At 36.3% G+C, this 26,820-nt stretch overlaps 2 protein-coding genes across 4 annotated transcripts; both read left to right on the plus strand.

Moving 5' to 3' along the window:
- The first annotated feature begins 5,960 nt into the window (after window positions 1-5,960).
- Window positions 5,961-13,613, plus strand: LOC116120932 (TIMELESS-interacting protein). The gene is made up of 5 exons (XM_031406919.1): window positions 5,961-6,239; window positions 7,091-7,213; window positions 10,402-10,501; window positions 11,631-11,755; window positions 13,244-13,613. The coding sequence occupies exons 1-5, from the start codon at window positions 5,961-5,963 to the stop codon at window positions 13,433-13,435; spliced, it is 819 nt and encodes a 272-aa protein (XP_031262779.1). The 3' UTR covers window positions 13,436-13,613.
- An 8,327-nt stretch (window positions 13,614-21,940) lies between these two features.
- On the plus strand, window positions 21,941-25,331 carry LOC116120883 (inactive leucine-rich repeat receptor-like serine/threonine-protein kinase At1g60630). 3 transcript variants are annotated; one of them, XM_031406872.1, is made up of 4 exons: window positions 21,976-22,074; window positions 22,192-22,576; window positions 23,402-23,847; window positions 24,613-25,331. In XM_031406872.1, the coding sequence occupies exons 2-4, from the start codon at window positions 22,557-22,559 to the stop codon at window positions 25,269-25,271; spliced, it is 1,125 nt and encodes a 374-aa protein (XP_031262732.1). In that variant the 5' UTR covers window positions 21,976-22,074; window positions 22,192-22,556; the 3' UTR covers window positions 25,272-25,331. The 3 variants fall into 3 exon arrangements, with proteins under 3 accessions (XP_031262725.1, XP_031262716.1, XP_031262732.1); XM_031406865.1 differs by having other exon boundaries at window positions 21,941-22,004; window positions 22,192-23,847; XM_031406856.1 differs by having other exon boundaries at window positions 21,975-22,074; window positions 22,192-23,847.
- The last annotated feature ends 1,489 nt before the right edge of the window (window positions 25,332-26,820 follow it).

The following is a 26,820-nucleotide window of genomic DNA, read 5'->3' on the forward strand; positions in this document are numbered from 1 at the left end:
TCCAACTGAAACAAAGCTTAAAGATAAAATGAAAGACACCGCTGAGCTCCGAGGGCCAGCATTCTCTCTTCCCCTTTTTCCTAACTTATCTAAATATCTCGTATCCTGACATTCTTCTCCTTTTGTAATTCCTCCAGCACTCCCACATAACAGAGTGTTGTACTCTCCCTCTCTAAAATTGCGATCTGTCTTGTACTACTTTGTCACAATTCATGCACCAACTTGTAATTCTCTATTTCGCACCTTTACCTTTTCTATTGTAGACCAGCACCTCATTGGTTCTATCATAAAGCTTTGTAAAATGTTATTTTGTTGGAAAGATTGTAGTTCATTTATTTCATGTTTGGTTATTAGTCATTGTGAAATTAACCCACCTGTTATTGGGAATTGACTTAAGGATTTTGACTTTGATTTCAATAGACAATATTCTTGCAATAATAAATGACTTTCACAATTGATATCCTTCTACTGAACCTACAATTCTTTGCTAAATTTTGAAAAAAATTGGCAAAGCATGCATTTTCTACACAATGGTGATGTTGGAATAAATTGATGATGATAATGTGGTGCAAACATTTTAGTTAAATGAAGTTCAAACTATTATGTTAAATCAATAATGTTTTTTATTTCTTCTAATCTATACATGAATATAACCTATATTGCATAAAGTTGTAAAAGATGGCATGATTGTATAAGGAGGAAACATCTTCTTAAGAGCTAAGCTTTAAGGCTTAAGCTTTAATTGTTTGCTTTAGGTATATAATTTTATTTTTGAGTATGTTTTTTTAAGTAGATTAACAACAATTTTGTATTATAGGTTAAAAATGGAAGGCAGTTCCTCAAGCAACCTGACATTGCAAGATACAAATACAATTACACTGGTTGATCATCGTAACTTGAATGAGACAACATCAAATACAAAACACAGTGTTAGTGGCCCAAATAATGTAGAAGGGAATGACAATCCAATTCACAGGAGAAAGAGAGCTAAGACATCAGTGGTCTGGATAGAATTTAAAGAGGTGGTTCTCCCTAATGGTACAAAGAAGGCTGAGTGTATCCACTGTAAGGCCAAACTAACAATTAATGCTACCAGAAGCACTACCCAGTCTTCTAGACATTTGAAACGTGTGTGAGGAGAATAGCTTCCATGAGGCAACATCTATTAGTTTTCCCGTTGTCGATTCTGATGTTGGAACTTCTATCATGCTTGCTCTGATATGCAAGTTTGACATGATGAAGATGAGGGAGCTTATCGCTCATTGGCTGCTTATGCATGAGCATCTATTCATGGTTGTTGAGGAAGATGATTTGAACAACATGATGAAGTATGGGATTCCTGAATGGTGTCCGATTTCCCGTAATACCTGTAAAAATGATTGTGTAAAGGTATATGAAAGTGAGAATCATAAGTTGAAGATGTTGTTGAAGAGTGTTAGAAAGATCAGTTTGACCAAAAATTTATGGAATTCAGACAATCAGAAGATGAAGTATATGGTATTGACTGGGCATTGGATAGATGGTAATTGGAGGATAAACAGACGTGTCCTAAATTTTGTTCATTTACCTCCTCCCTATGGCGATGTCGCGATTGCTGACTCTATTTACAAGTGCCTAATGGAATGGGGAATTGAGAATAAGGTCCATACGATCTCAGTGGGTAATGCTTCAAGAATGATGTTGCAATTAGAGTCTTAAGGGAAAATTTTGAAGTTATGAGGAAGCGCATTTATGGAGATAAATTGTTTCATGTAAGATGTTGTGCACACATCTTGAACATGATTGTTCAAGATGGTTTTTATTAAATTAGGCATATTATTGACGACATCCATGATAGTGTGTCATATATCAATGCTTCAGAGAGTAGGCTTAAGGTTTTTTTAGAGATTGTTCAGAAATTGCCATTTCAAAAGCTTATTCTTCATTGTAAAACAAGGTGGAATTCAACATATGAAATGTTGGCAACGACAATTAATTTCAAATAGGTGTTTCCAAGATTGAAAGAAAGGGATCCAAGTTATCATTATTGTCCCAAAGATGACGATTGGGAGAAAGTAGAGAAATTTTGTGACATTTTAAAAGTTTTCAGTGGTACAACTGATCTCATTTTAGGGAGTGATTATTTGACATCTAATTTATTTCTAAAGGAGGTATGTCTAGTTAAAGTTATGTTGGATAAAAAGAGTGAAGATGATGATGATTTTATTAGAAACATGGTTAGGAAAATGAAATAAAAGTTTGATAAATATTGGGGGGAATGTAATGTGATGATGGTTGTGGCTACTGTATTGGATCCTAGGTTGAAAATGAGGGTGATTTGGTGGTAATTCCCTAAGATGTATTCTGAGTCAGAAGCACAAGCAAATATTGTAATTATTCGGGATGCATTGTATGAGCTATACGGGGAGTATGTTAAAGCTACTAAAGCATCGACTATTGCCCACGGGGCTACATTAGTGAGGGATGAACCTGTAGCAGTTGGTGAGGGGCCAACAACAAATGGAAGCGAGGGTTGGGATGATTTTACAAATTTTTTTGACATGGTTGAGACTGTTGAGCCAAGTAAGTCTAAGTTGGACTGTTATTTGGGAGAGGGATGTCATAAGTGTGTAGGGGATTGTGATGTGTTTGATGCTTTACAATGGTGGAAGGCAAATTCAACGAAGTACCCTATCTTGTTACAATGGCTCGTGAGATACTAGCCATCCCTATCACTACAGTTGTTTTAGAGTCTGCTTTTAGTGCCAGGAGTAGGGTTATTGACACTTATTGATCTTTGTTGTCTCCCGACACGGTGCAAATGCTCTTATGTGGGTGTGATTAGTATCGCTCTTTGAATGGGGTGAAGAAAGAGTGCAAAGTAGGTTCCACTGATTATAATTTTGGTTCAACTCAATATATACACTTACTTTATTCTAACCTAAACTTTAATTTTTTTCTCCTTTTTCATTTCAGAAAGAGTAGCAACCATTGTAGATTACGCTTCCTATCCCGTCAGTTGATGGGATTCAGTAGATTGTTTAATCCCTTCGTCAGTCATCGGCTGTGGCAATAGGCATGCGCGGTCCGTCTTAATTAATTTTTGTTTGGGTTTAAGTGGTGTTTGATTTATTTATGTTAGGTTGTGTTTGGTTAGGGCTATGGAAAGATAACTCTGGTAATCTATCTTTAATTCTGGACATTCCCTTGTTTGGTTGTCAAGTAATAAAAGATTTCGGTAATCTTTCAATACCAATAGTGATTACTATGGGTTAAATAGGGGGTAATTAGATTACCTCCTCAGGGGGTGATATTTAAAGATTATCGGGGTAATCTTAATTTTATACCTATTTTGCCCTTAATTAAATACCATTTCGGACACAATTGCCCCCAAATGTCTACCAAATAACAATCAGCCTAGACCCCCTACATTTTAGAATTTAGCTAAAGCACCACAGCCACAAAAAGTTTAAAAGTTAACCAAATACCCCCAACTACCAAAGACCACTGCCGGCCACTGACAATAGTCGCCAGATTGACACACGATCGATAGGATCTGGTCGGTTGTGCGCCAATCTGGCTGTTTTTGGCCAAATTGAAGGCCGAAAACGACTAGATTGCTGTGGATCTGGCCAAAAACGGCTAGAATAAATCGACCATTTGTGGTCGTTTTCGACCAGATCCACGGTGATTTGGCTGTTTTCAACCTTTGATCTAGCTGAAAACAGCCACCAAATACCCCCAGCTACCAAAGACCACCACCGACCGCTAGCCACCACCGTCGGCCATCGGCAATAGTCGCCAAATTGATGCACGAACGATAGGATCTAGCCAACCGTGCGATGATTTGGCTGTTTTCGGCCAGATCGCCATGGATCTGGCCAAAAACGGCCAAAACAAATCAGCTATTTGTGGCTGTTTTCGGCCAGATCCATAGTAATCTAGTTGTTTTCGGCCTTTGATCTGGCCAAAAATAGCCAAAACAGCACACGGCCAACCTGATCTCGTCGGTCATGCACTAATTTGTTGACTGACGTCGATGGCCAGTAGTGGTCTTAGGTGGCTGGGGGTATTTTGTTAAAAATTAAACTTTGTTGTTAAGCGTGTTTTAGCTAAATTCTCAAATATAGGGGGTTAAAAGAATTTATTTAAATAATAATAATAATATTATAATGATATTAAAAAGGAAGGGCAATTCAGTAAAAGCCTCAGTAGATAATATTTTATTCTTCCCAACCAAACATCTTAATTATTTATACACACTAATCTAACCAAACATATTGATATAACATTCCCCTGCAATCTTCAAGGTAATTTATCTCGTTGATAATCCTATTTTTTCAATAATAAAACATTTCCTGAACCAAGCGCACCCTTAGAGTTATTTTTGTTAGCTTTTATCACTAATAAACTTTAGCATTTTCATCTTTATGTACTATATACAATACATTTGTACATCATAGCAATGTGGTGCCTTCAACATCATACTTTTGTGCTTGAATTTAATTTGTTTGCAGAAGTGGGAAAATAGTGGTTTTGGCAGAAAACAGCCCAACATACAACCAACTATATTTTGATGAATGGACAGTTGAAACTTTCAGCCTCAAAATCATAGCCTTTAACTATATTTTGATGTTTTGGGATGTAATTTGATGTATAGTTATTAGTTACTGCTAACTCCACAATTTATTTTGCTTAAAGATTAATTAATCAAGTGAACTAGAGTAAAAATTTAGTTCACTTCACTTAATATGTCGTACAAAACTAGTATGCTAAATGTTAAATGATTCATAGCAGTAACTATTTTTTAGGTATATAGTCATGTACATTTGTTGTGTTTGCTAATTAGTGTAATCAAATGGAAAGCTGGGCATCTAAACTTACTGCAGGTGTTGAAATGAATTCGGTCAAATGAGCTTTGACTGAGCCGGCTCAAATTCAAGCTTGTTTAAGGAGCTTGGATTCAAGCTCGTTTAGCACCCTCCAATAATCGAGTTCAAGTCGAACCATAAATTCCCAGGCTTGGCTCTAACTTGAACTTGATCTTTCTGTAATCGAGCCAAGGTTGATTAACTGAAGATTCAGCATGGCTCGACTCAATTACAATCCTAGGTGTGACCCAACTAGGCCTAAATAGTAAAGGGTGTATTTGGTTTATTATTTTGGATAGGATTTTGGGAATAATATTGGGTAGTTGAATATGGGAGTATTACGAGGTAAAATTTAAAAATTTATAAAAAAGCCCATAGGTTTACTAATTTAATTAAACACCCCAATATATAAAATGACAAAAATATCCCCACCACCTGCAGTGCCAGATTCCGGCCACCACCGCCATAATCTGGCTGAAAAATCGCGTTACAACACAGACCGGTCGGATCTGTGTCGTAACACGTCGTTATGGCCTTTTTCGGCCAGATCCACCACGAATCTGGTCAAAAAAGGCCAGATCTACGGCCTGCTGTGGCCGCGACGGCCGGAAAAGGCCAAAATGATAGCCATTTCTTTGGCCGTCGCTGACGGCTGGATTTGGCCTTTTCCGACCAGATCCACTGTGGATCTGGCTGGAAAAGGCCAGATCAATGAATTACAGGCCAGTTTCGATCGGTAATTCACCATTGTGGCAGATTTCGGCTACCACCGATGGTAGTTGCCGGAATCTGGCAAGTATGGGTCACGGGGGTGTTTTTGTTAATTTTTAAATCTTTTTTTAGGGGGTATTTAATGAAATTAATAACCTTATAGGGTCTAAAATTAATTAAAAAAATAGGGTAATATTTTTGGAATAATGTGCCAAACTTTATTTGGAGAATAGGATTAGAAATATAGACAAAAATAATAAGTCTAACATGCCAAAAAGATTTCAGATATACAGCCTAATTCCCTCTCATAATTCCCGCCAAACAGAGCCAATAAAAGAGAAAAAAAAATCACAATAAATAAATTGATTTCAAGAGAGAGCGCCATAGAGAGAGAGAGAGATGGAGAACGCAAAAGCAGTACCAACGGGTTGTTTCAAGTGCGGACGACCAGGTCACTGGTCTCGTGACTGTCCATCATCTTCATCCTCCGTCCCATCAAATTCTAATAAGACAAGCGGCGCCGTTAATGTTTCGAAAACGGCTACACAGGAGAAGCCCAAGAAAGTCTCAAGGACCAGGCCTAAACTTACCCCTGATCTTCTTCTCTCTGATGATGGCTTCGGTTTTGTCCTTCGCCACTTTCCTCGAGCCTTCAAATGTCGGGGTCGTGGCCACGAGGTATTTACCATCTTAGACCCCTCTTTGCATTTTTTTTTTTTTCTCAGATCTAATCATCAAGGGCTATACTACTTATCTAGTCAAAAAGAAAATTTTCACTAATAATGGAATATAACAAGCTAATAATTTATTTATTTTTCAGTCATGAATCACTTGATATTAAAAATTTCTGTTTGGGTATTTCCCCAGAATGCTCAAAATTGATATGTAGAAAAGCACCCCGAAGTGCACTTTAAAATTAGGAAAGCATTTGATACATGCTTTTTAAGAATAACTTAAAATGGTCATCACCATTAGGTTGACGACAAAGACCTGTTACTATTTAGCTTGAGGTGAACTAGAAGAACTTATTTTATATTTGTTAGTGGGACACTAGGCAATATGAGAAATTGATATATCAATTGCGAAGGACAATGTTTAATTATTGATGAAAAAATTTATGGTTGTGTAAAAACAGTAGGGCTGCAATGATTCGCCTCTCCTCTCCTATCCTATCTTGAAACCTCAACCAAAACAATTACTTTATCTTGTACCTGCAGTTGCACTATCCTTTTGTTTTATGTAATTTTTATTTTCTTCAATGCAAGTTCTTTTCATGGGTTACTTTCCTCTTCACAATTTAATAGTTTCTTTTAATTGTATCAACAAAAGCTCATTGTTTTCTTTAATTATAGTGTCTTGTCATTTCTCTCTACTAATAATTTTTCTGTATGAGGAGTCAGGAGAATACTTATTTCTCTCTATTTTTTGTTTTACTTTTTTTTTCCCTATGAATCACTTAGTCCTATAATGCTTATAATTCTCTCTCTCTCTCTCTCTCTCTCTCTCTCTCTCTCTCTCTCTCTTTGTAGGTTAGTGATTTGGGGAACTTAATTGGTTTATACAGTGAATGGCACTCTCATTTGCTGCCTTATTACTCGTTTGATCAGTTTATACATAAGGTGGAACAAGTTGCTGCCTCAAGACGTGTAAAGGTTTGGCATTCTTTTAGATTTCAGTTTTGTAGTTACTAAAATACTGCAAATATTATTGTCATGTATTTAAGTCCCTTAAGTGACTTTAAAGTTCTTTCACCTATCTACCTTTCAATGTCTATCTATTGAAATCAATATCAATATGCTTTGTGTGTCTTCGAATAACAGAGGATGCATATGAATTTAGGGGTGTTCGGTTCCGGGTACCCTGCACTTTTTGAAGGAACCGGAACCGGAACTGACGGTTCCTTGAAATTTGGAACCAGAACCGGAACCGACGGTTCTGGTTCCTAGATACCCAGAACCAGAACCTATAACAATGGTTCCGGTTCCGGTTCTGGGTACCCTGTAAAATTACATGACCTCCCAAAAGTTTTTAAAATCGCAAAAAAAAACCCTTAAAAACTTACAAATACCCCCCCACCTGGCACTTGTTAACAAAAATAAAATTACAAATTATAAATTCAAAATTACAAACTCCATTACTTTGTAAAGGTAAGTTCTCAAAAGTCAAACCAACTTACTTTAAATGTTATGAAATATAAATATAAATGTATTCACATTACTTTTTCTACAAAAGTTTTTATTAACCCCCCTAATCTTTAATTTTATTTTATATTAGTCTCGGTTCCTGGTTCCTGGTTTCGGTTCTGGTTCCTAACTATAGGAACCGAAACGGGAACCGCACAGTAACGGTTCCAAAAATTTGGAATCGGAACCTACCCATTGACGACTGGTTCTGTGTAGGAACCGGAACCAAACCCAGGGTACCCGTCGGTTCCGGTTCCAACCGGTTCTTTTGAACACCCCTACATATGATAAGTAAACAAATATGGATTCAGGGAAAAATGACCACGTGTTATTTCATTCCAAGTTAACCAAATAACCCATCTTTTTAATATTTTCTTTTCCAATCCTTGACACAACATATTCTTTTCGTCTCTTCTTTTGCTCATACTAATTTCACTCACACATCATCTTACATTATTGGTTAAACACATTGAAGCTGGTAAGAAAGAAATCAGGAAAATAAATCCTGATAATTTTTATTTCATCACTTGCTGTACTACAGAACTATCGTTATATAGTCAAATTAGGACCTAATTAGATAACTCTTAGTCTAGGATTAGCACTCTAGACTAAGATTATCTCTTTTTTATTTTAACCTCCAAAGCTGGATAAGACCTAGATAACTTCTGAAAACAATATTCTTATCTAGAATTCCAATAAAGAATCTACAGAAGCTACCATCACAAGATTTATAAAAGTATTCCTTGTTTTTTATAAGATTGTGCACATACTTCTGATTTGTGCAGGTTCAAAACATACCAGAATTAATTAATTCTTTGGATGTTCTAGTAAAACTATTCTGTTTACTTAAAATTACATTGTGTGGTAAGATTCAAAAATCTGTTTGTGAAAACAAAAATATAGAAAATTCTTGAATGGCTTAAAGATAGTTTTTCGTGTCTAGGGGAAATTCTCAAGAGTCATCTTCAAACTCTCGAGAAGCTTCTCTAGACTCTCAATAATTTATAAGGCCACCTGAAAACTGGAATTACGAAAATACAACTAGCCTTTCACACTACCAGTTAGTTAATATAAACTAAATACACTTCAGCTATATTTATTTCAACACTCCTCCTGTCCCACTTGGAACAAAGATAAGAATATTTCCCCTTATCCATAGCTTTTGGGATAATGTCCCCAGCTTAGTCTTTTGACTTGATATAAAGCGCAACAATTTCTCCTACCATAACCACCATGCGGACAAAGTAACAATCTGCTTTTATGTGTTTAATGCTTTATATAACAATGGATTAATAGCTATTTAAGTTTCTGCTTGGTTGTCATATAACATAATAGAGGGTCCTTTGACATCAACTCTTAATTTCTTTCATGGATTGTTTAGTCTCATAAATTCGCAGGCAATGTTAGACGTTTCAGGGTACTGACTCTGCACTGAATCTAGCCGCAGAAGTTTGTTTTATTCTACTTGAAGTTACTAAGTTATCACCAGGAAATATGCAGTAGCCACTGATAGATCTTACCTCGGCTTTGGAACCTGCTCAATTAGCATTAGAATAAAATACAATATTCAAGGAGTTACCCTCTGTTAAGAAAATGCTCAGCCAACCATTTTGTTTGAGATATCTCAAAATTTTGCACACAGCTTGATTGAATCTGCTTAAGATTCTGTGTATGCTAACTGTGTCAACTGTGAAAGTGATATTTGGTCTAGTTACGGTAAGATAATTAAGCTTTCTCGCTAGACTCTTGTACTTATTGTTATCTTCAAATTTGGGTCCTTAGATGTCTCAACAAGTTTGCCCCTCGATGCTAACTTGTTTACCAACTGGTCTTTCTCTCATCATTTATTATCTTTTTGTTTCTCGGAACTTCACGTATGCAATTCTATTACTTTCATGTGTTAATTCAAGTAAGTAATAATCAGCTATTCCTTTGTGATTTTAAATACGGAAACATTATGTCCATGAGCTTGCTCTCTTTACCTTGCAACTATGACCATAGAACCGTAGAAACCTCAAACGGCCCTGTTATTGTGCTATAGCAACTGTTTATAGAAACCATTTCTCTCGAAAATAATTGCTTTCCTGATTATGATCTGAGCTTCTTTCCTTGTGTTACACATTAACAAACCCTGAACTCCAGTATATTTTCTAGTCTTTTTTCACAAAACATGTAGCTTAACTAATATACATCCTTGCTACTCCTAGAAATTTACAATGATTTCTTGACAAAAGTCCATATGTTTTGCAATTAGGCTCAAATCTGTTTCTAAGAAAAGAATATTCATGTACTAATTTAGACAATTTGCTTAAATGGCTAAAGTAGTCTGTGACATGGCATGCTAGACATATTTCCAAGTCAACAAAATTTATGCTTAAACTGCTTGTTCTATGGGGTTTAGGTGGCTGTCCCTCTAGCCAAGTTAGAGCCGATCTAGAAAGAGGATTATAGACATAATTAAACCTTTATCATGTCAAATGAGTTGCACTAATTGAAATAATATTAATTTGTTGAATTTTCGAAATGCATCACAGATTGCTAAATGGAGACCAATAAAAGAATAAGTTGTGATATTTTGAATATATTATATGGTGTCTAACTTGCATACCATGCCTATAGATCTATCATTCATTCATTTTCTCCACATTCCTGAGCAGACATGTATTAGAGATTTAAGGGAACGAGTTGCCACTGGAGGGGATCCAACAAAATTTCACGAAGCTCCGGTTGAGCATAATGATCAAACTTTTGACCAAGGTATCTGAGCACTTCTCATTTTTATTGTTAACTATAGTTTTTTCCATTTCTTTTGATGCATTTTGATGGGTGTTTTTTCCTTTGTGGAATGTGGGCTGTGATTCTAGTGTTTTAAGGGAACATTTTAGAATGAGGAACAAAGACAGAGGGGTGTGGTTTTTAGTAAGGGAAAGTGGTTTTCTGTTGTACAGTGAAACTTCTGGATGCTACAGTCCAGTCACCCTAGAAGTGGAGCGTTTTAAAGATCTTTCTGCTAACTCATTAATTGGACATAAAGAACGTCAAATGTTTTGGCCGTGGAATCCTATGATCCCACAGTACTTGTAACAGCACTAATGAGTAATTATGAAGTGGACAAAATAAATAAGGCAGTCTTGTGATAAAATTCCTCTGCTGTGAGTGTGGATAAATGTTGCTGGACTCAAACTGAAAGTTGGTGGCGTCATATTGGCCTGCCCTGCTGAAATTCAAGTGGCTGTGTGGCCAGTCCAGTCATGACCTATTTAATCTCTACTCTATCCAGATCTATGCAGAAAAAGGATTGTGGGTGATAAGGAACTGAAAATGATAAAAGGGGAGGAAAATAGACAAACGAGGGGAAAAGAATTTCTTTGGTGTCAATAATTTATTCAACAAATCTAAGTTATGCCTCTTGTGTAATGGATGAAACAACCAAATTGGAAAAAAAATTTAATATCTAATAGGAAATATAGACTACCGTACTAGTTCAACCCAAATATGAAAATAAATCCTAAGAAAATGGGAAAGAGTAGTGTTACACTTGCTAAGTAAACATCCAAACTTTATACCTCAAGTAATGTGTCAATTGATTTGGCATGGTTACATTACTTATTAACTGTCACATCAGTTAATATGCAGAGTTAGGATATTTACTTTGTAATTGTAGTATTGTGTAAAATAAAATTCCTAAAATCTCTAGTTTGTTTTACATGAAGCTGTGTCCATTTGAGAGCAAAATATGTTCTAGATGGTAAATATTCTCTTCACATTTCTTGTTGTGAAAGTAGTAGTTCTATAAGGCAGTACAAGACCCAATCTATGTTATAAGATTAGAGACAAGTATTTTTATTTTGCTTTAGAATGTTGTTGAAATGTAACTGTCTTTCAGCACATGATGAGGCCATGAGCTCTGACGGACCACTTAATCACCATGGAGATCCATCTTCTAACATTGCTGCTGCTTATGATATTCAGAAAGACCTACTTGATGAGATTTACGAGAAAGCTACTGAAGTAAGTATATCTTTCAAATGAATTCTTTCATGAATTTTTCCTTTACTATGGAAAAGGAAAATAGTTCAAAGCAATAGATGTAAACACATGCTATTGCTTTTCCTAATTATAGATGAGATTGTTTGATAGAAATTGGGTATTCATGATTTTTAAGTGACTGTTGATTAAATTAATGCTATCTCACATCTGAAAAGGTATTTAATTGCTGTCTACAGTGAAGAGATTTTATTTTTATTTTTTCATCCTTTTTCAATTAGATTCTACATCAATGAAGCAGGTGAAAGTTTTGCTTCAATACTCTAATTTGTTTGGAGAGCATATCATATAAGAACAGACTTATTCTTTTTCCCAAATATCAAATGAATAATGCATCATTGTTTCTTTTTTTGAAAATTTAATAGTTGTTATTGGGTTGTCTATGAGCAATGCTCTAGATGCTTCAGACGCTCATTAAGATTTATGTAGTCAAACTTCTTTAAAGTAGTATGGTTGGCAACAAGAGTATATATTTCTGTCGATAGGTTGACAGATTTAAAGTTCTCTTCTCTCATGTTAAAGCCTTTTGAAATGGTCACTGATTTGGGACAGTGTACAAAATTTTATTTCTAACAGCAAAAAAGTTAATTACCATACTCAAACCACAACACAATCATAACAATTTCTTTGTGACACGTTTTATAGTTGTGATAAACAAGATTGTATGACTTTCGATAGAATTTTTATTTTATTCTAACTCTATATATTTAGCACTAAGGTCAATGGTTTATCGTCAAACTAGAGAATAGAAATGTTACTTTTTATATGGGTGTTGAAGTTGGATTTCAGTTTTCTTATATTATTTGAGAAAAGTTATTACTTTAGATAACCTTTCTCAAATAATAACTTTTTCACTTAAATTTTAATTTACATGATTCTTAGTAGTTAGGAATAGCTTACAGCTCCATTAGCTGCCCAAGATATTTTCAACCTGTTGGTCTAGTATAATATGAAAAATTGATTACTTATTTTGATTGTGTAACTACTGGTAAAGGGAGGCGTGTGGGTGTGTTTTTTTTTTTTTATAATTTATTCTCATTTGTTGAAAATTTTCTTCTGTTTCACTCTTTATGTATTTTACAACTTTTTTTTTTTTTTTTTTTTAATTTATTCTCATTTGTTGAAAATTTTCTTCTGTTTCACTCTTTATGTATTTTACAACTTACTGGTGGTTAGCTATCTCTTTGACTAATCAGTTGGTGATTTCAAATTCTGAAACACTGATGATCTTCTCATGAAAATCTTGTGAATGTATTTTTCAAAGTGTTGTATGCGTAGTATTGCAAAACATGTATTGGCTCATTACAATTCCTGATCATGGAACCCTTGTGAACTCTAGTAGACTCTGGTGTCCATAACTTGCTGTTCTTTTGTGAAGTCATAAAATTGTTTTATATGATTTTATCAGTTTTTCGACATAACTACAGTGAGCATGTCTGTGTGGCCTTGCAGAGTGGGATGGTTGGTGATGATGTTGGAAATGGTAGCTCTAGAAATGGATCAATAAGTGAAGTGGTGAATAGTGGAGGTAGTTGCAGGGATGAAGTTGAGATCACAGAGGAACAGAGAGCTCGTATGGAAGCTAACAGGTTGAATGCATTGCAGCGAGCCGCTGCTAGAGCTCGCCCATCGCAAGCATCTTGACTGTATTTCTTTATTTTTTTATTTTTTTATTTGCCAGAATGCGAATGTGATCCCATCTTTTTCTCCAACTTGATCGCTTTCTTCACTATATCAAATCCAATAGGTACAAACTTCAACTTGCTTTCACCTAATATCCTATTATTTAATTATTTTCCTTTTCAAATAGGGGTTTTTTCTCAACTTCCTTCCTCTTAGATTCTCAAAATAGCAGAATTCTCCTGTTGTTGGTGAGCTATTAGTGTATTGTTAGAATTTATGTTATGGTGGGGTAATGAATATTTATCAAATTGTCTTTTTACTATTTATTTTTGGCCAAACAACATACTCCACCCAAACTTTTCCCTAACAGCAATTTACTATCCAAAAAGTTTGAAAACGACAATTACACATTTTCAGTCAGAATCTATTAGTAATTGAAGGATAGGATCGTAATTTTTTATGTAACAAAAAAATCTAACGTTATGTGTCGTTCACTCTTTAATATTAATTTTATAATATTTCTCTCTTTTCAATTTTCATTATTTTATTTTACAATTAATTTTAATTAAAATTCCAAAATCCATACAACAAATAGGCTTCGTTTGGTTCAAAATTTGGGGGTTTTGGGAAAAGTTTTTTGAAAAAAGTTAAAAAAAAGTTGAATTTGACGGGTATTACGAGGTAGGATTTATAAATTAATAAAATGCTCTTTATGTTTGTTTTTTTACAAAATATCCTTTATAATAGAACATTAAAAGTTAACAAAAACACCTTTAACCCATCTTCAAATACCTCCAGTCGGCCACCACCACCGGAGGTGGCCGGAGTCGTCTTATCGACGTATGACCGGTTGGATCTTGTCGGTCATGTTCCGCTATGGCCTTTTTCGGCCAGATCCACGGTGGATTTGGTTGGTAAATGCCAGATCTACGGCCAGATCTGGCCGTATTTGCTCTCAACGACGACCAACAAACGATCGTCGTTGATGGTCAACGACGACCGTTTGTTGGCCGTCGTGACCGACTATTACGGCCAAAGATCTGGCTGTCAACGGCCAGATCTTTGGCCTTAGATTCGGCCTTTTTCGGCCAGATCCACCGTGGATCTAGCCGGAAAAGGCTAGATCGGCGCACTACCTGCCAGATTCAGCCGGTAGTGCGCCATCCTACCAGATTCCGGCAATTTTCTGGCGGTGGTGGCCGCAATTGGTAAATATGGATTGTTGGGGTGTTTTTGTAATTTTTAAAAAAATATTTAGGGGTATATAATTAAATTAACAAATTTAAAGGGTTTAAAAAAAATTGAATAATATTGAAAGTAGTATTCCCAAAAATGAGAGTTTTTGGGTATTTTACTGTTTAACTTTTTTGGGAATACTAAGAATAGTATTCCCAATTTTGAACCAAACGAAGCCATAATGTTTCATCTTTTACAAAACTCTCCTGAAATTTCTCTTGCCATGTGTTTGGCAGAGTGCTTCTCTCCTTTTCTCTTTTTGTTAGTATGGATTTGAATTGTTAAAGACTAAAGGCATAAAGCATGAAATTTTCAGGGCAAAGAATCAAAATTCAACAACTAACAAGAAACATATATACACTTTAAAAAAAAAAAAAAAAAAAAAAATCTAAATTGGAACAAAACACTCATCCTCTTCAATAGTCAATCGAGAACTAATTGTTATATTTAACCATTGTTTTAAAACTCGGCTTAGTCAATTGAACTGATTCGATTGGGACTTGGCTGGTGAGTCGGGTTGGGAGAGTCTAAAAATTGGGGAGGGGCATTCACCCAGATTCACTTGGGGTTTGATCAGTGGTACTGTAGCAACCCGTTGGTCCAATTGGTTTTTGGAAAAAACCAGGTGAATCAAACACTAGAAAATGGCGACTTTCGATCAACATTCGACAAGCAAACATGAGGGAGTTTTGAAGGGTGGATCACGATGAGTCTAGAGGTGGTGTATGATTAAGTTTTAGTTGTCAGAATCACTGGAATTTGGCCAAGAAACGACAAAACCCTAGCTTTTGATTGTCAGCGATTGGTGGGTGGAATGGCTTGGAACTTTGGGGGTTTTGTAGGGGAGTAGCCGGTGAGTCTAAGGGTGGTGGTGGTTGGAGCTATCGTCGCTTAAAACGGTCGAAATCTAGCAAAGGATAGTTGGAAAAAACACGTTTTTCATCGCTGATGATCGGTGAGTGATGAGAAGGGATAAAGGGTATGGTATTGAAGAGGAGAGAGTGAGGGTTCTAATGGTGGTGACAAAGGTGATTTTGGGTGAGAAAACAATCAGAAAAAAGGGGAAAGTAGGCTGGCATTGATGCGTGCTAACGTGCGTTGGAAACAGTCACCATGCTAACATGCGCCGAACTCAAAAATTTTGAAATTTTTTTAGGTGACACGTCACCGGTTTTACCCACCGGTCAACTCGAGACCCGACTTCTTTGATAGGTTTAGCCTCGGGTTGGTTTTTAAAACATTGTATTTAACCATTTTCATGAAATTGTATAAATATGTAGTAAGCAGTTTCAAAAAACCAAAGCCAATTCATCTTCATAATGTGAAGCTTTGTTTGAACGCAAAGCCTCCACTGTCCACACCTCTACCAAATTTAAAGATGAGGTTACCTTACAAACTTCTAAAAGGATTGAAAATTATTTTTACCCAAAACCAAATTCTTCAACGCCTTAAAATACCGAGAACAAATATACCAAAAAACTTCAAAGTAGACAAGATCAAAACAACCTCTTGCAAAATATCTAAAACCAACACCTATTTCTAAAAAATCATAAATACAACAAAAAAACAATAAATCAAAGCATAAGAACAAAGATCTTTCATCAACTTCTAACACGTTAAAACTTGTTTCATAATAAAAATAAGAATTAGTGTAGCAATGAGAAGCTAAAACGATGAGAGTGTACCCTGCCGGATGTGATTCAGCTGGAATAGCATTCGGCCGGACAGAATCGCATCTGATCTGATGCTATTCTGATTGAATCAAACCTGGCCGGGTGCAAAGAGAAATAGATAGAAAGAGATAAGAGAAAGGGAGAAGAAAGGAAAGAAAGAAAGAAAAGAGGCGAAGAAGATGAAGATATGAGATGGAAAGAAAGAGAAAATGAAGTAAAAGATAATAAAGAAATAGGATAAAAAATTAGGGATTTGTAAAATATGAAAAGTCAAAATTACACTTTAAGGGTGAAAGAATATCAATAATGCTATGTCAGTTAACGGATTTTACCAACAAATTCTAATGGAAAGTGGATAATTGTCATTTTCAAGCTTTTCGGGTAGTAAATTGTCGTAAGGGCAAAGTTTGAGTGGGAGGATGTCGTTCGACCTTTATTTTAACACTAAAAGATTAATGATATGGGGACTTTTGTTATCTCTATACAGGGGTTTTTGTATTTAATTAAATATAAAAGGGGTTGTTGTAACCCTTTTAAATATTAAGCTTTTTATTGATAGCTCATATTTGATGTTTTGGAGTCGAGTAATACTATGCTGACAAACGAATCTTACAAACTTTCTCTCACAAACCCGACGTGGCACTGAGTTGGCATTATCACGTCCATTCACGGCTTTGACTAAACATGAATGGCCGTTCCTTAGGGATGAACGACCGTTCATCATATAAGGAACAACCATTCCTTAAGGATGAACGGCCGTTTATTGTATAAGGCACAACCATTCCTTAGGGATGAACGACTGTTCATCGTATAAGGAATGACCATTCCTTAGGGATAAACAATCGTTCATCGTATAAGAAACGACAATTCCTTAGGGATGAACGACTGCTCATCGTATAAGGAACAGACATTCCATGAGGAAGGAATGGCCGTTCCGTAGGAAGAATTCCTCTAGGTGGAATGGCTATTCCATGAGGAATGGTCGTTCCTCATCCAAGGAACAATTGTTCCGTGCAAGGAACGATCATTCCTCATCCAAGGAACGACCATTCCTCTATTCATAACTATTGTTCCTTATGAAGGAACAACCATTTCTTAATTCTAGTAGAAATCATTCTGCGACAGTTTTGGTGGAGATTGCCAACTCAGGTGACACGTGGAGTTTGTGAGATGCATTTGTTAGCATATCTTTAATCTTTGTAGTTATAACATAAGGTAAAATCTTGAGGTTTTGAAATTCAATCAAAGAAGCTTCACACGTATGAACACATTTCTTAAATCCCCGCAGACCTCCATGGAAATTGAAACTACCAACATGGCATATAAGAATCACTCCAATTGACAATTCATGTTTATCACGTGACTTCAAAAGCATCATAACGACCATGGAAAGCATTCTCTCTTCAACAATGATCAAAATTCAAAACAAATCTTTTTTCCAATATCTTCCAACTCTCGCATGCTTAAGATTATTTGCATAGAACCAAGGAGAGAAAGTGAAAGTAAATGATATGGAGAAGAAATTAAAAGGGAAGTTGAAGAAGAGAAGTGTGAGTGTCACTTTTGCTTGTTTATTAATGGTGGTGGGAGAAAATGGGTGAAGATTCCAAGTAACCCAAGCAAAGATAAAGAAATCAAGCGCCAAACATTCGAAATTTTAAAATTTTAATATATAAAGGTTTTATTTTTTACATATTTTTTTACAGAAGTTTTGAGTCGTTAGATAACGATATTTGAATGGTTGAGATTGCATCTAAACATGGTATTTTTAAAGTGCATTAATGAATCTCAACCATTCAAAGTGCTTTGAGCTAATTACTTATAAATTGTGTCATATTTTGTATAAAAAAAAAAAAAAAATGTGCTCCCTAACCTTCCCGTTTTATTTAAAGAGTTAATGACTTTTTCCTACCCAAATAATGACTTAATGAAACTTGTTCACCCATAGATTTTTAAAATACCGCTTTATTTTCCAAATTTATATTTCGACGGCGAATAGAGAGCAAACTCGATCTAGGCTTTTGGGGCTTTTGAAGAGGGAAGGTCAATGAGTCTTTTGGTGGTGGAAGGTTGAATTTTGGTGGTTGGGATTGATCGAAATTTGACTTGAGAGGAGCGGCTGCGGAAACCCTAATCACTCATTGCCGGCGATTGGCGAGGGTTTGAGGGGTTTTGGTTAGTGATTATTGGGAAAGAGAATTGTGGTGGTGGTGGCAGTGGCGGTGGCGGTGGTGGTGTCGGGTCGCAACAATACTGGAATAAAAAACTGAATATAAATTTGGGTAATAAAGTGTTATTTTAAAAGTCTGTGGGTGAAAAAGTGTTATCAAGCCATTATTTGGGTGGAAAAAATTCGTTTACTCTTATTTAAATGATAAATCTAATTGTGAAACAAGACATTTTGGTTAAGCTTGATCGTGGATACTTGAAACAAGAAAACAAGCAGCCTATCACACTTGCCTCTAGTTCAAGCATCCCAAAAGCTCGCACAAAAACAAACGCGAGCAAGATATCAAGATTCATGACAACCGACAGAGAATTCCGACGACAGCTCATTAAGACACTCTTAAACCTAAGGTTGGTTTTTTAAAACCCAAAAGAACTAACCTAGCCGCAATAACAGCCACCCGAATGGTAGAACTTCAAGAAAATAAAGAGTGGGTGTAAAGAGAACTTACTGAATGCAGTGGCGGAATGTTTTGTCGGAACGTAATCGTGAAAGCAGGAAGTGATGCTCACAAAGAAGAAGAATAATGAGTAAACAGGTAGTCAAGATTGCAAGAATGGAAGACTAAAGGCAAACAACCCCTTTTTATAGTGGCAAGTGGGAAACCAAAATGATGGGATTCAGTCTAGGCTGTTGATTCGCAACGAATCTCAACCCCCATTCACTGAGCAATCCTGACCGATCAATGAGTACAAGTATCAACCATCTAAGAAGGGCGATCAACCATCGAATTGAGCAATGATAACCGCCGGCACACGTTGCTTTGTTTCCGAGAGTGGTAACGCACGTCTTTTGCTTAAGTAACTGCCAAAAGTCAACCACATTTAATGCGATGAGTCAATTCTGAAATTACCTTTCTACCCTTCATTTCAAATTTCAAATTCAACAGCATTGCAATGATGTCCAAGTCTCAGATACGTCAGGTGAAACTAAGGTCGAATGCTAAGCTTGGATAATCTCAACGACCTATGTGCAAGTCACCCTGGAATGAAGGAGTTCGATCTAAGTGGCAAATCAAGCACTTTAGTCTTCAAAGCTCAAAACAACCTCTAAACACGCGGGAGGGGGGGGGGGGGGGGGGGGGGGGTGGGGGGGTGGAGGGGCAGGGGCAGGGGCAGATGTTGTGTGTGATTTTTGCCATAAGAGAGCTTGCAGAAAGTAGTTCGACCCAAGCGAAACTCATCACATCGATCAATCCAAATAGCGGTTCAATGAAATCAAAGATAAACTCCAATCTCGGATATTTCGAAGGGGATAAGATTAACACTTCTGGCAGCACAATCTCAACACACGATCACGAGATTGCAAACCAACTCTGATTGCAATCACGAACTTATCTCTCCCCATTAATTGCAAACTTGTATATAAACCCCCTCAAACGATGAGAGAGGGGTTGGTAAATTATTTTAGGCAGATTTATTGTTCTTGTAATCCCTCACAAGCAATAAGATAACAGTAGACGTAGGCTCAAGTTCTAACTTGTCGAACAACTTTAAAAATCTTTTTGTGCTCTTTACATTTTTTATGCACATTTACATTCAATTGCTGGTTATCTTTAATCACGCACACATCCGTTCCGATTCCACCAAGGTCAATCGATTTTCTCAGGTTGGTGCAATTTTCGTATCAACACAGAACATTTAAATGATATTTTCATTTTCTGTCAAAGATAACAACAAAAAACTATTAGATATCATTTAATTAAATAATTTATAACTTTTTTTTTTCATTATGAAAAGCCTTAATCGATGATATCTCTGATTTAAACTTCAAAAAATAGAAGTAATGGTTACCCGTGGGATTACAATCATATTAAAAAGAGGGAACGATTTTTTCCCACCCAAGGTTTGACCTAATGACATTTTCCCATCCATCAAGTTTCAAAATGACACTTACATTCAATTGCTGGTTATCTTTAATCACGCATACATTCGTTCCGATTTCACCAAGGTCAATCGATTTTCTCAGGTTGGTGCGATTTTCGGATCAACAAAGAACATTTAAATGATATTTTCATTTTCTGTCAAAGATAACAACAAAAAACTGTTAGATATCATTTAATTAAATAATTTATAACTTTTTTTTTTTCATTATGAAAAACCTTAATTGATGATATCTCTGATTTAAACTTCAAAAAATAGATGTAATGGTTACCTTGGGATTACAATCATATTAAAAATAGTGAACAACTTTTTCCCACCCAAGGTTTGGCCTAATGACACTTTCCCATCCATCAAGTTTCAAAATGACACTTTTCCCACCCATCACGTTTCAAAACGACACTATTCCCACCCACCATTATGTTCCGTTAGAAAAATCCGTTATGACATGGTATAAACGGTGTAAAGACGAAAATACTCTTTCCTCTTATTCTTCTCTTTGTCGCCTCTGATTTCGGTTACAATTCCTACCGATTCGCTAGTTGGGGCTTTTCATCGAGCACTTACTGCGCCTAAGAGGAAAAGTGAGAATGGCTGGGGAAGGTGGAAAAACACCCAAATCAAGCCAAAAAATGCAACTTAACACACCCACAGCACCAAAACAACCAGAACAACAATCAAAATGCTTCAAAAAAGTTCCAAGAACAATCAAATTGCAAAACCCAACCACGGTGGAAGGTGGCGGTTCACAGCCGACGAACGGCGAGTAACCAAGTCCCAAGGTTTAAGAGATTTTTTAGAGTGGAGGTCGAAGGTTGTAGTGGTCGTGGAAGATTGGGTTTTGGCTGCCGGAATTAGGTGGAAATCGGCTTAGAAACAACGAAACCTAACTTGCAATGGCTGGCGAACGGTGGGTTGAAAGATGCGGGGGTCAAGGGGGTTTTTGGTTTGAGAAGATCGGGGAAGCTTGTGGTGGTGACGGGGAAAACCAAGATGGCGAATTCCGGCCAAATTGGCCAAAGACGGTAAGGTGGGGAAGAAAGTAAAACTTGAAGGCACTTGGCCAATTTTTTTTTTTTTTTTTTTTTTTAAAGTTGATATATAAGTGATAAAATAACATAATTACCCCTTGACTTCTTTTTGAATTTACTACCATGTCCTTTCTAGTTAAACTTGACTGATGAATTTTAACATAGATGGCAAAGTTGTATTTTAAAAGTTTTTGGGTGGGAAAAAGTAGTTTACTCAATTAACGTTAGGTTACACAAATTGGCAAATTGCAAAGGGAGTGTTATGGCAATACAAATGTGGACCAGTCAAACATTACATAATTCCAACTTGACCTAGATATCTGGTAATGTCGATGGATACTCTTGTCAGGACCGGCGAATCCCAAAATCAACGTGACAGCTGGTAATGCCTCATACACATTGTGCTAACGTGAACTCAACTATATAGTACTGCTTTTCCTGCCACGTATACAGCAATTTAATAAGGACACGCGTCTAAAAGGCCCTCCCATTTATGGCCGGACCTCTTTGCATTCAGTTCTTTCACCGATTTCCTGAGAAAAAGTAAGTTAATGTTCTTTAACACTATCTTCTTCAACTCCCCCTGCTACTTTCAGCTAGAAGAAGATGCAAGGTACAGCTAAAAGCTTGAGCAGTCCAAGAAACTGAACTGAATATATAAAATATATTATATAATAATAGTTTTATTATTTTAATTTAATTTGTCTAATAATGGCCTGCTGTTTATTAGGAATGTGCAATCATAGAGAAGAGGAAAGTTTAAAGATTATTTATGTTCTGGTAGTTCTGAGATGAGTTCACGTGAAGTGTATGCAACGTTGTCCGTGAGTTTTGCGAGCAAGAATTTCAAGAAAAAGATGCCAAACCAATGTCTCCACTTGTTCAATGTGAGAAAGAAACCTCAATGCTCGCTCTTCTAGGGTTTCTTGAGTGAGCACAAGCTGAAGCAGATTTGAAAATGTCTACTTTTATAAAGTGCTATGAGTAGATCTGAAAGATTCCGGAAGAAGAAGCCTTTTAGTTCTTGAAGAATTCAAATCATTTTGTTTATGGATCAAACTCAGAGAATCTCAAGATTCTACCAGTCTTAATTTGATGGAACTTTTGGTTTCAAGGTACTCCTACTCTCTTATCTTGCTTTTCTTTGTAATTTCTCTTCTTCCACTGGTTAGATCAGGGGATGTAAAGGCTCTTTTGTCTCTGAAATCGTCCATTGATCCTTTAAACACTCTTCCATGGCAAGGAAGCGATGTTTGCAAATGGAAAGGGATCAAGGAATGTATGAATGGAAGAGTAACCAAACTTGTTCTAGAGTACTTGAATTTGAGTGGTACAATAGATGAGAAAAGTTTGAATGAGTTAGACCAGCTTCGTGTATTGAGTTTCAAAGGTAACTCAATATCAGGCCAAATCCCAAATCTGTTTGGCCTTGTCAATCTCAAATCCCTTTTTCTAAATGACAACAATTTCTCTGGTAAATTCCCAGAGTCCCTGTCAAGTCTACACCGTTTAAAAGTCATAGTTTTAGCCAATAACCAAATATACGGTCCCATTCCTTTATCCCTCCTAAATCTCACCCGATTGTACATGCTTTATTTGCAAGATAATAACTTCACCGGAAAAATCCCTCCTTTCAACCAAACCAATCTCAGATTCTTCAATGTCTCCAACAATCAACTATCTGGTCAAGTTCCATTAACCCCAGCTTTAGTCCGGTTCAATACATCAGCCTTCTCCGGTAATATTGATCTTTGTGGTAAACAAATTCAAATCCCTTGTAAAAGTAATGAATTTGGGCCTACATTGAGTCCTTATCCTGCAAGGCCAAGGCCAAAATCATCATCATCAAAAAGGGTCAAAATCATAGCAGCAAGTGTAGTTGGATTTGTAGTGGTATTAGTTTGTATAATATTGTTATGTTTGGGATGGAGATATTGTAGAAAGAAAGCGGGTTCCGGGGAGTTGAGAAACAAAGGGGTTGTTGGTGTTGAAGGAATAGAGAGAGCAGAGGGAACAGGAAGAGGAAAAGAAGGAGGGTTTTCATGGGAGGGTGAGGGATTAGGGAGTTTGGTGTTCTGTGGAGCAGGAGATGAGCAAATGAATTATAGCTTAGAGGACTTATTGAAAGCATCTGCAGAGACTTTAGGAAGAGGTACAATGGGTAGCACATATAAGGCAGTATTGGAATCAGGATTCATAGTAACAGTTAAAAGGCTAAAAGATGCAAGGTATCCAAGAATGGAGGAATTCAGGAGGCATATGGAGATTATTGGGAGATTAAGGCATCCGAATTTGGTGCCTCTTAGAGCATATTTCCAGGCGAAGGAGGAGAGACTTCTAGTTTATGATTATTTCCCAAATGGGAGTCTCTTTTCTCTCATCCACGGTATGCTTCTAAACTTTGATATAATCTATTGTATAAAATACAAAACTAACAAAAGTAAAGTAATCATAGTGAGTATTAAAATCATCGACATGTCTATAACATTTTTGATATTGAATGTGTTGAAGTAGGTTGTAGTAATTGTAACCTGTTATAAATTGATAATGTTATTATAATTACATTTAACAAGAGGTTTAGTTTTAGTTTCGGCTCCCATTTGAATGAATATAAAATTGTGATATCACTTTTCACTTTTCTTGTTGACTGCCTAGAGTCGAACTATTATATTTACTATTTAAATTTATTTTATATTTTGTGTATCTACTAAGTAAAAAAAGAAGGAATTATTTTATTTATAATAATTACTTGGACCATTTGTTTCTTTTCAATTAACAGGATATGTGGGAACCTTTCCCTTTTTCCTTTTTCCTTTTTCCATGGGTAGATTAGATTTGAGGTGAATAAAGACAAGGCTTCAAACGTCCCTGGCCATGTTTAATATAAATCTGAATCTCGAAAAGGCGCGTGCTTTTTTGTTGACAACTCATACTCTCAACTCTGACCTTGCCATGTTAGTGTTGTCCCGTCTTCTTCCTTTCACCTCACATTTTTACCTTGTCACGTGACCAATGTTAAATGTTTCCCTGTTTACTATGCATTATTTTCAATTTGCATACTCCTTCCAACATGATTTTCATTCAATCTGTCTGTCTTTAAGCTTTTTATACTTGCATTAGCCAATAATATTCTTAATTAACTCTGTCACAGGAACAAGAACTTCCGGTGGTGGAAAGCCTCTTCATTGGACATCATGTCTCAAAATAGCCGAGGACTTAGCCAGTGGATTGCTCTATATCCACCACAACCCTGGACTAACCCACGGCAACTTGAAATCCTCCAATGTCTTATTAGGTCCCGACTTTGAGTCCTGCTTAACAGATTATGGTCTTTTCTCATTTCGTGATCCGGACTCACTAGAAGAACCCAGTGCCGCTTCTCTCTTCTATAGAGCCCCTGAATGCCGCAACATGTGGAGACAACCCACCCAACAAGCTGACGTTTACAGCTTCGGCGTCCTCCTTTTGGAGCTATTAACTGGGAAAACTCCTTTCCAAGACCTTGTTCAGGAACATGGTTCAGACATTCCTAGATGGGTGAGGTCCGTCCGCGAAGAAGAAACCGAGTCTGGGGATGATCCTGCCTCGGGTAATGAGGCGTCCGAGGAAAAACTTCAAGCTCTTTTGAATGTTGCAATGGCTTGTGTGTCACTTGCTCCTGATAGCCGTCCAATGATGAGAGAAGTTTTGAAGATGATCAGAGATGCAAGGGCTGAAGCTCAAATCTCATCCAACAGTAGTGATCATTCACCGGGGAGATGGTCCGACACGGTTCAGAGCTTGCCTAGAGAAGAACACTTGAGCATTTGAGTGGTTCAATTTAAATTTTTGATTCTTTTCAATTGGATCTCGATTGATCTACTACTAGTGTAAAGTTCGATTATTGGTGCTTTTTGGCGTGTTTTTAGTTGTATAAGATTGAATCACTTTGTCCAATTTACCATTCCGTGAGGATTTGTTAGCTGATTATTATCCCTCGCCTCCCTTGAGGTTTGTGATTTAATATGGGCAAGGCATATCCCAAAGTATAACATAGCATATTTGAGAAAATGTCAGATTTAAGTTTGGGTAAACAAATGAAAACTAATCCCACCATCACTTTGGTTGATTTTTTTAGTTTTCTCTGATCTGTGTCCTACTTCAACTTAACGCTCGACTTCTTTATTCATGTCTTCTCTGCTGGATTAGTCATGTATCAATCTAGTCCAGACACGGGCATAGGTAACCAAAGACTAAAATGAACCAGCTCTGTTGCCTCAAACTTAACGCCATGTGTTTATTGATTTAAATGAAAGCTTTTAGTTGCCGCATTTTGCGCCGGAAATACAATTGTAATTGTCATTTGACTTATTTCAGTTTAGTCATATGATCTATATCAATTTAGTCATTATGTTTATGCTTTATATTAATTATTTGATTTTTAAATAAAACTAATAGTTGGCAATTTATAAGTGGCTTGTGTGCTGATGCGGTACCACACTGGTATCCTAGATTTTCTCTTTATTCCAATATCAAACTCTTAATATTTTTTCTCATGCTTTTAATTCTCTTTCGTTGCTTTAAATTATTTTTTGAGGGATCTATTCATATTTTATGTGTTAGGATGTTGAAACCAAAAGACAAACACATCACAAGTAAAGTATAAAATAATAATATAACACAATAATTTACCTTGGTTTATTCAAACATTCAAACAAAGAATTTTATTAAGTATCCAAACTTGACTCAATTACAACGACTGTTCTCTCTCATTCTCTATTCTTTTCACATTAGGTTTCTCACTATTACAAAATGCTTATAATAAAAAACCCTAACCTAATTTAGGCATATTCGAATTTAACTCGACTCCAGCCCAAATATTAATAAACTAATTCTAAACCCAATTAGACACTGAGACCCCCAAATGAGTCGCCGTAGGTAGACAATCCATCAAGGCTTAGGGGAAGTATACACCATATCCAACAATCTCCCACTTGGTGAATACTTCCTTATTACCTTCACTCTTCATCAAACCCATCTCGGTTGTACACCACTTGAATTTTGCTGTACTTACCTCTTTGGTTAAGATGTCCGCATTGTTGGTTGTTGTGTCAAATTTTTCCAAGCAAACAACCTTTTCATCAATCTTCTCCCTAATGAAGTGAAATTGAATATCAATGTGCTTGGTACGTGAATGGAATGCTAGATTTTTAGCCAAAAATATGGCACTTTGATTATCACATTCTAACGTTACTGCTCCTTGCACAAAATTAACTCTTGGAACAATCTTTGAAGTCAAATTGCTTCATTTGCCGCATGTTTGAGAGCCATATACTCTGCTTCCGTAAATGATAAAACAATTGTACTCTGAGGCTTACTC

This window comes from Pistacia vera, unplaced genomic scaffold (genome assembly GCF_008641045.1).
Source record: "Pistacia vera cultivar Batoury unplaced genomic scaffold, PisVer_v2 Contig1266, whole genome shotgun sequence".
Taxonomy (NCBI): domain Eukaryota; kingdom Viridiplantae; phylum Streptophyta; class Magnoliopsida; order Sapindales; family Anacardiaceae; genus Pistacia; species Pistacia vera.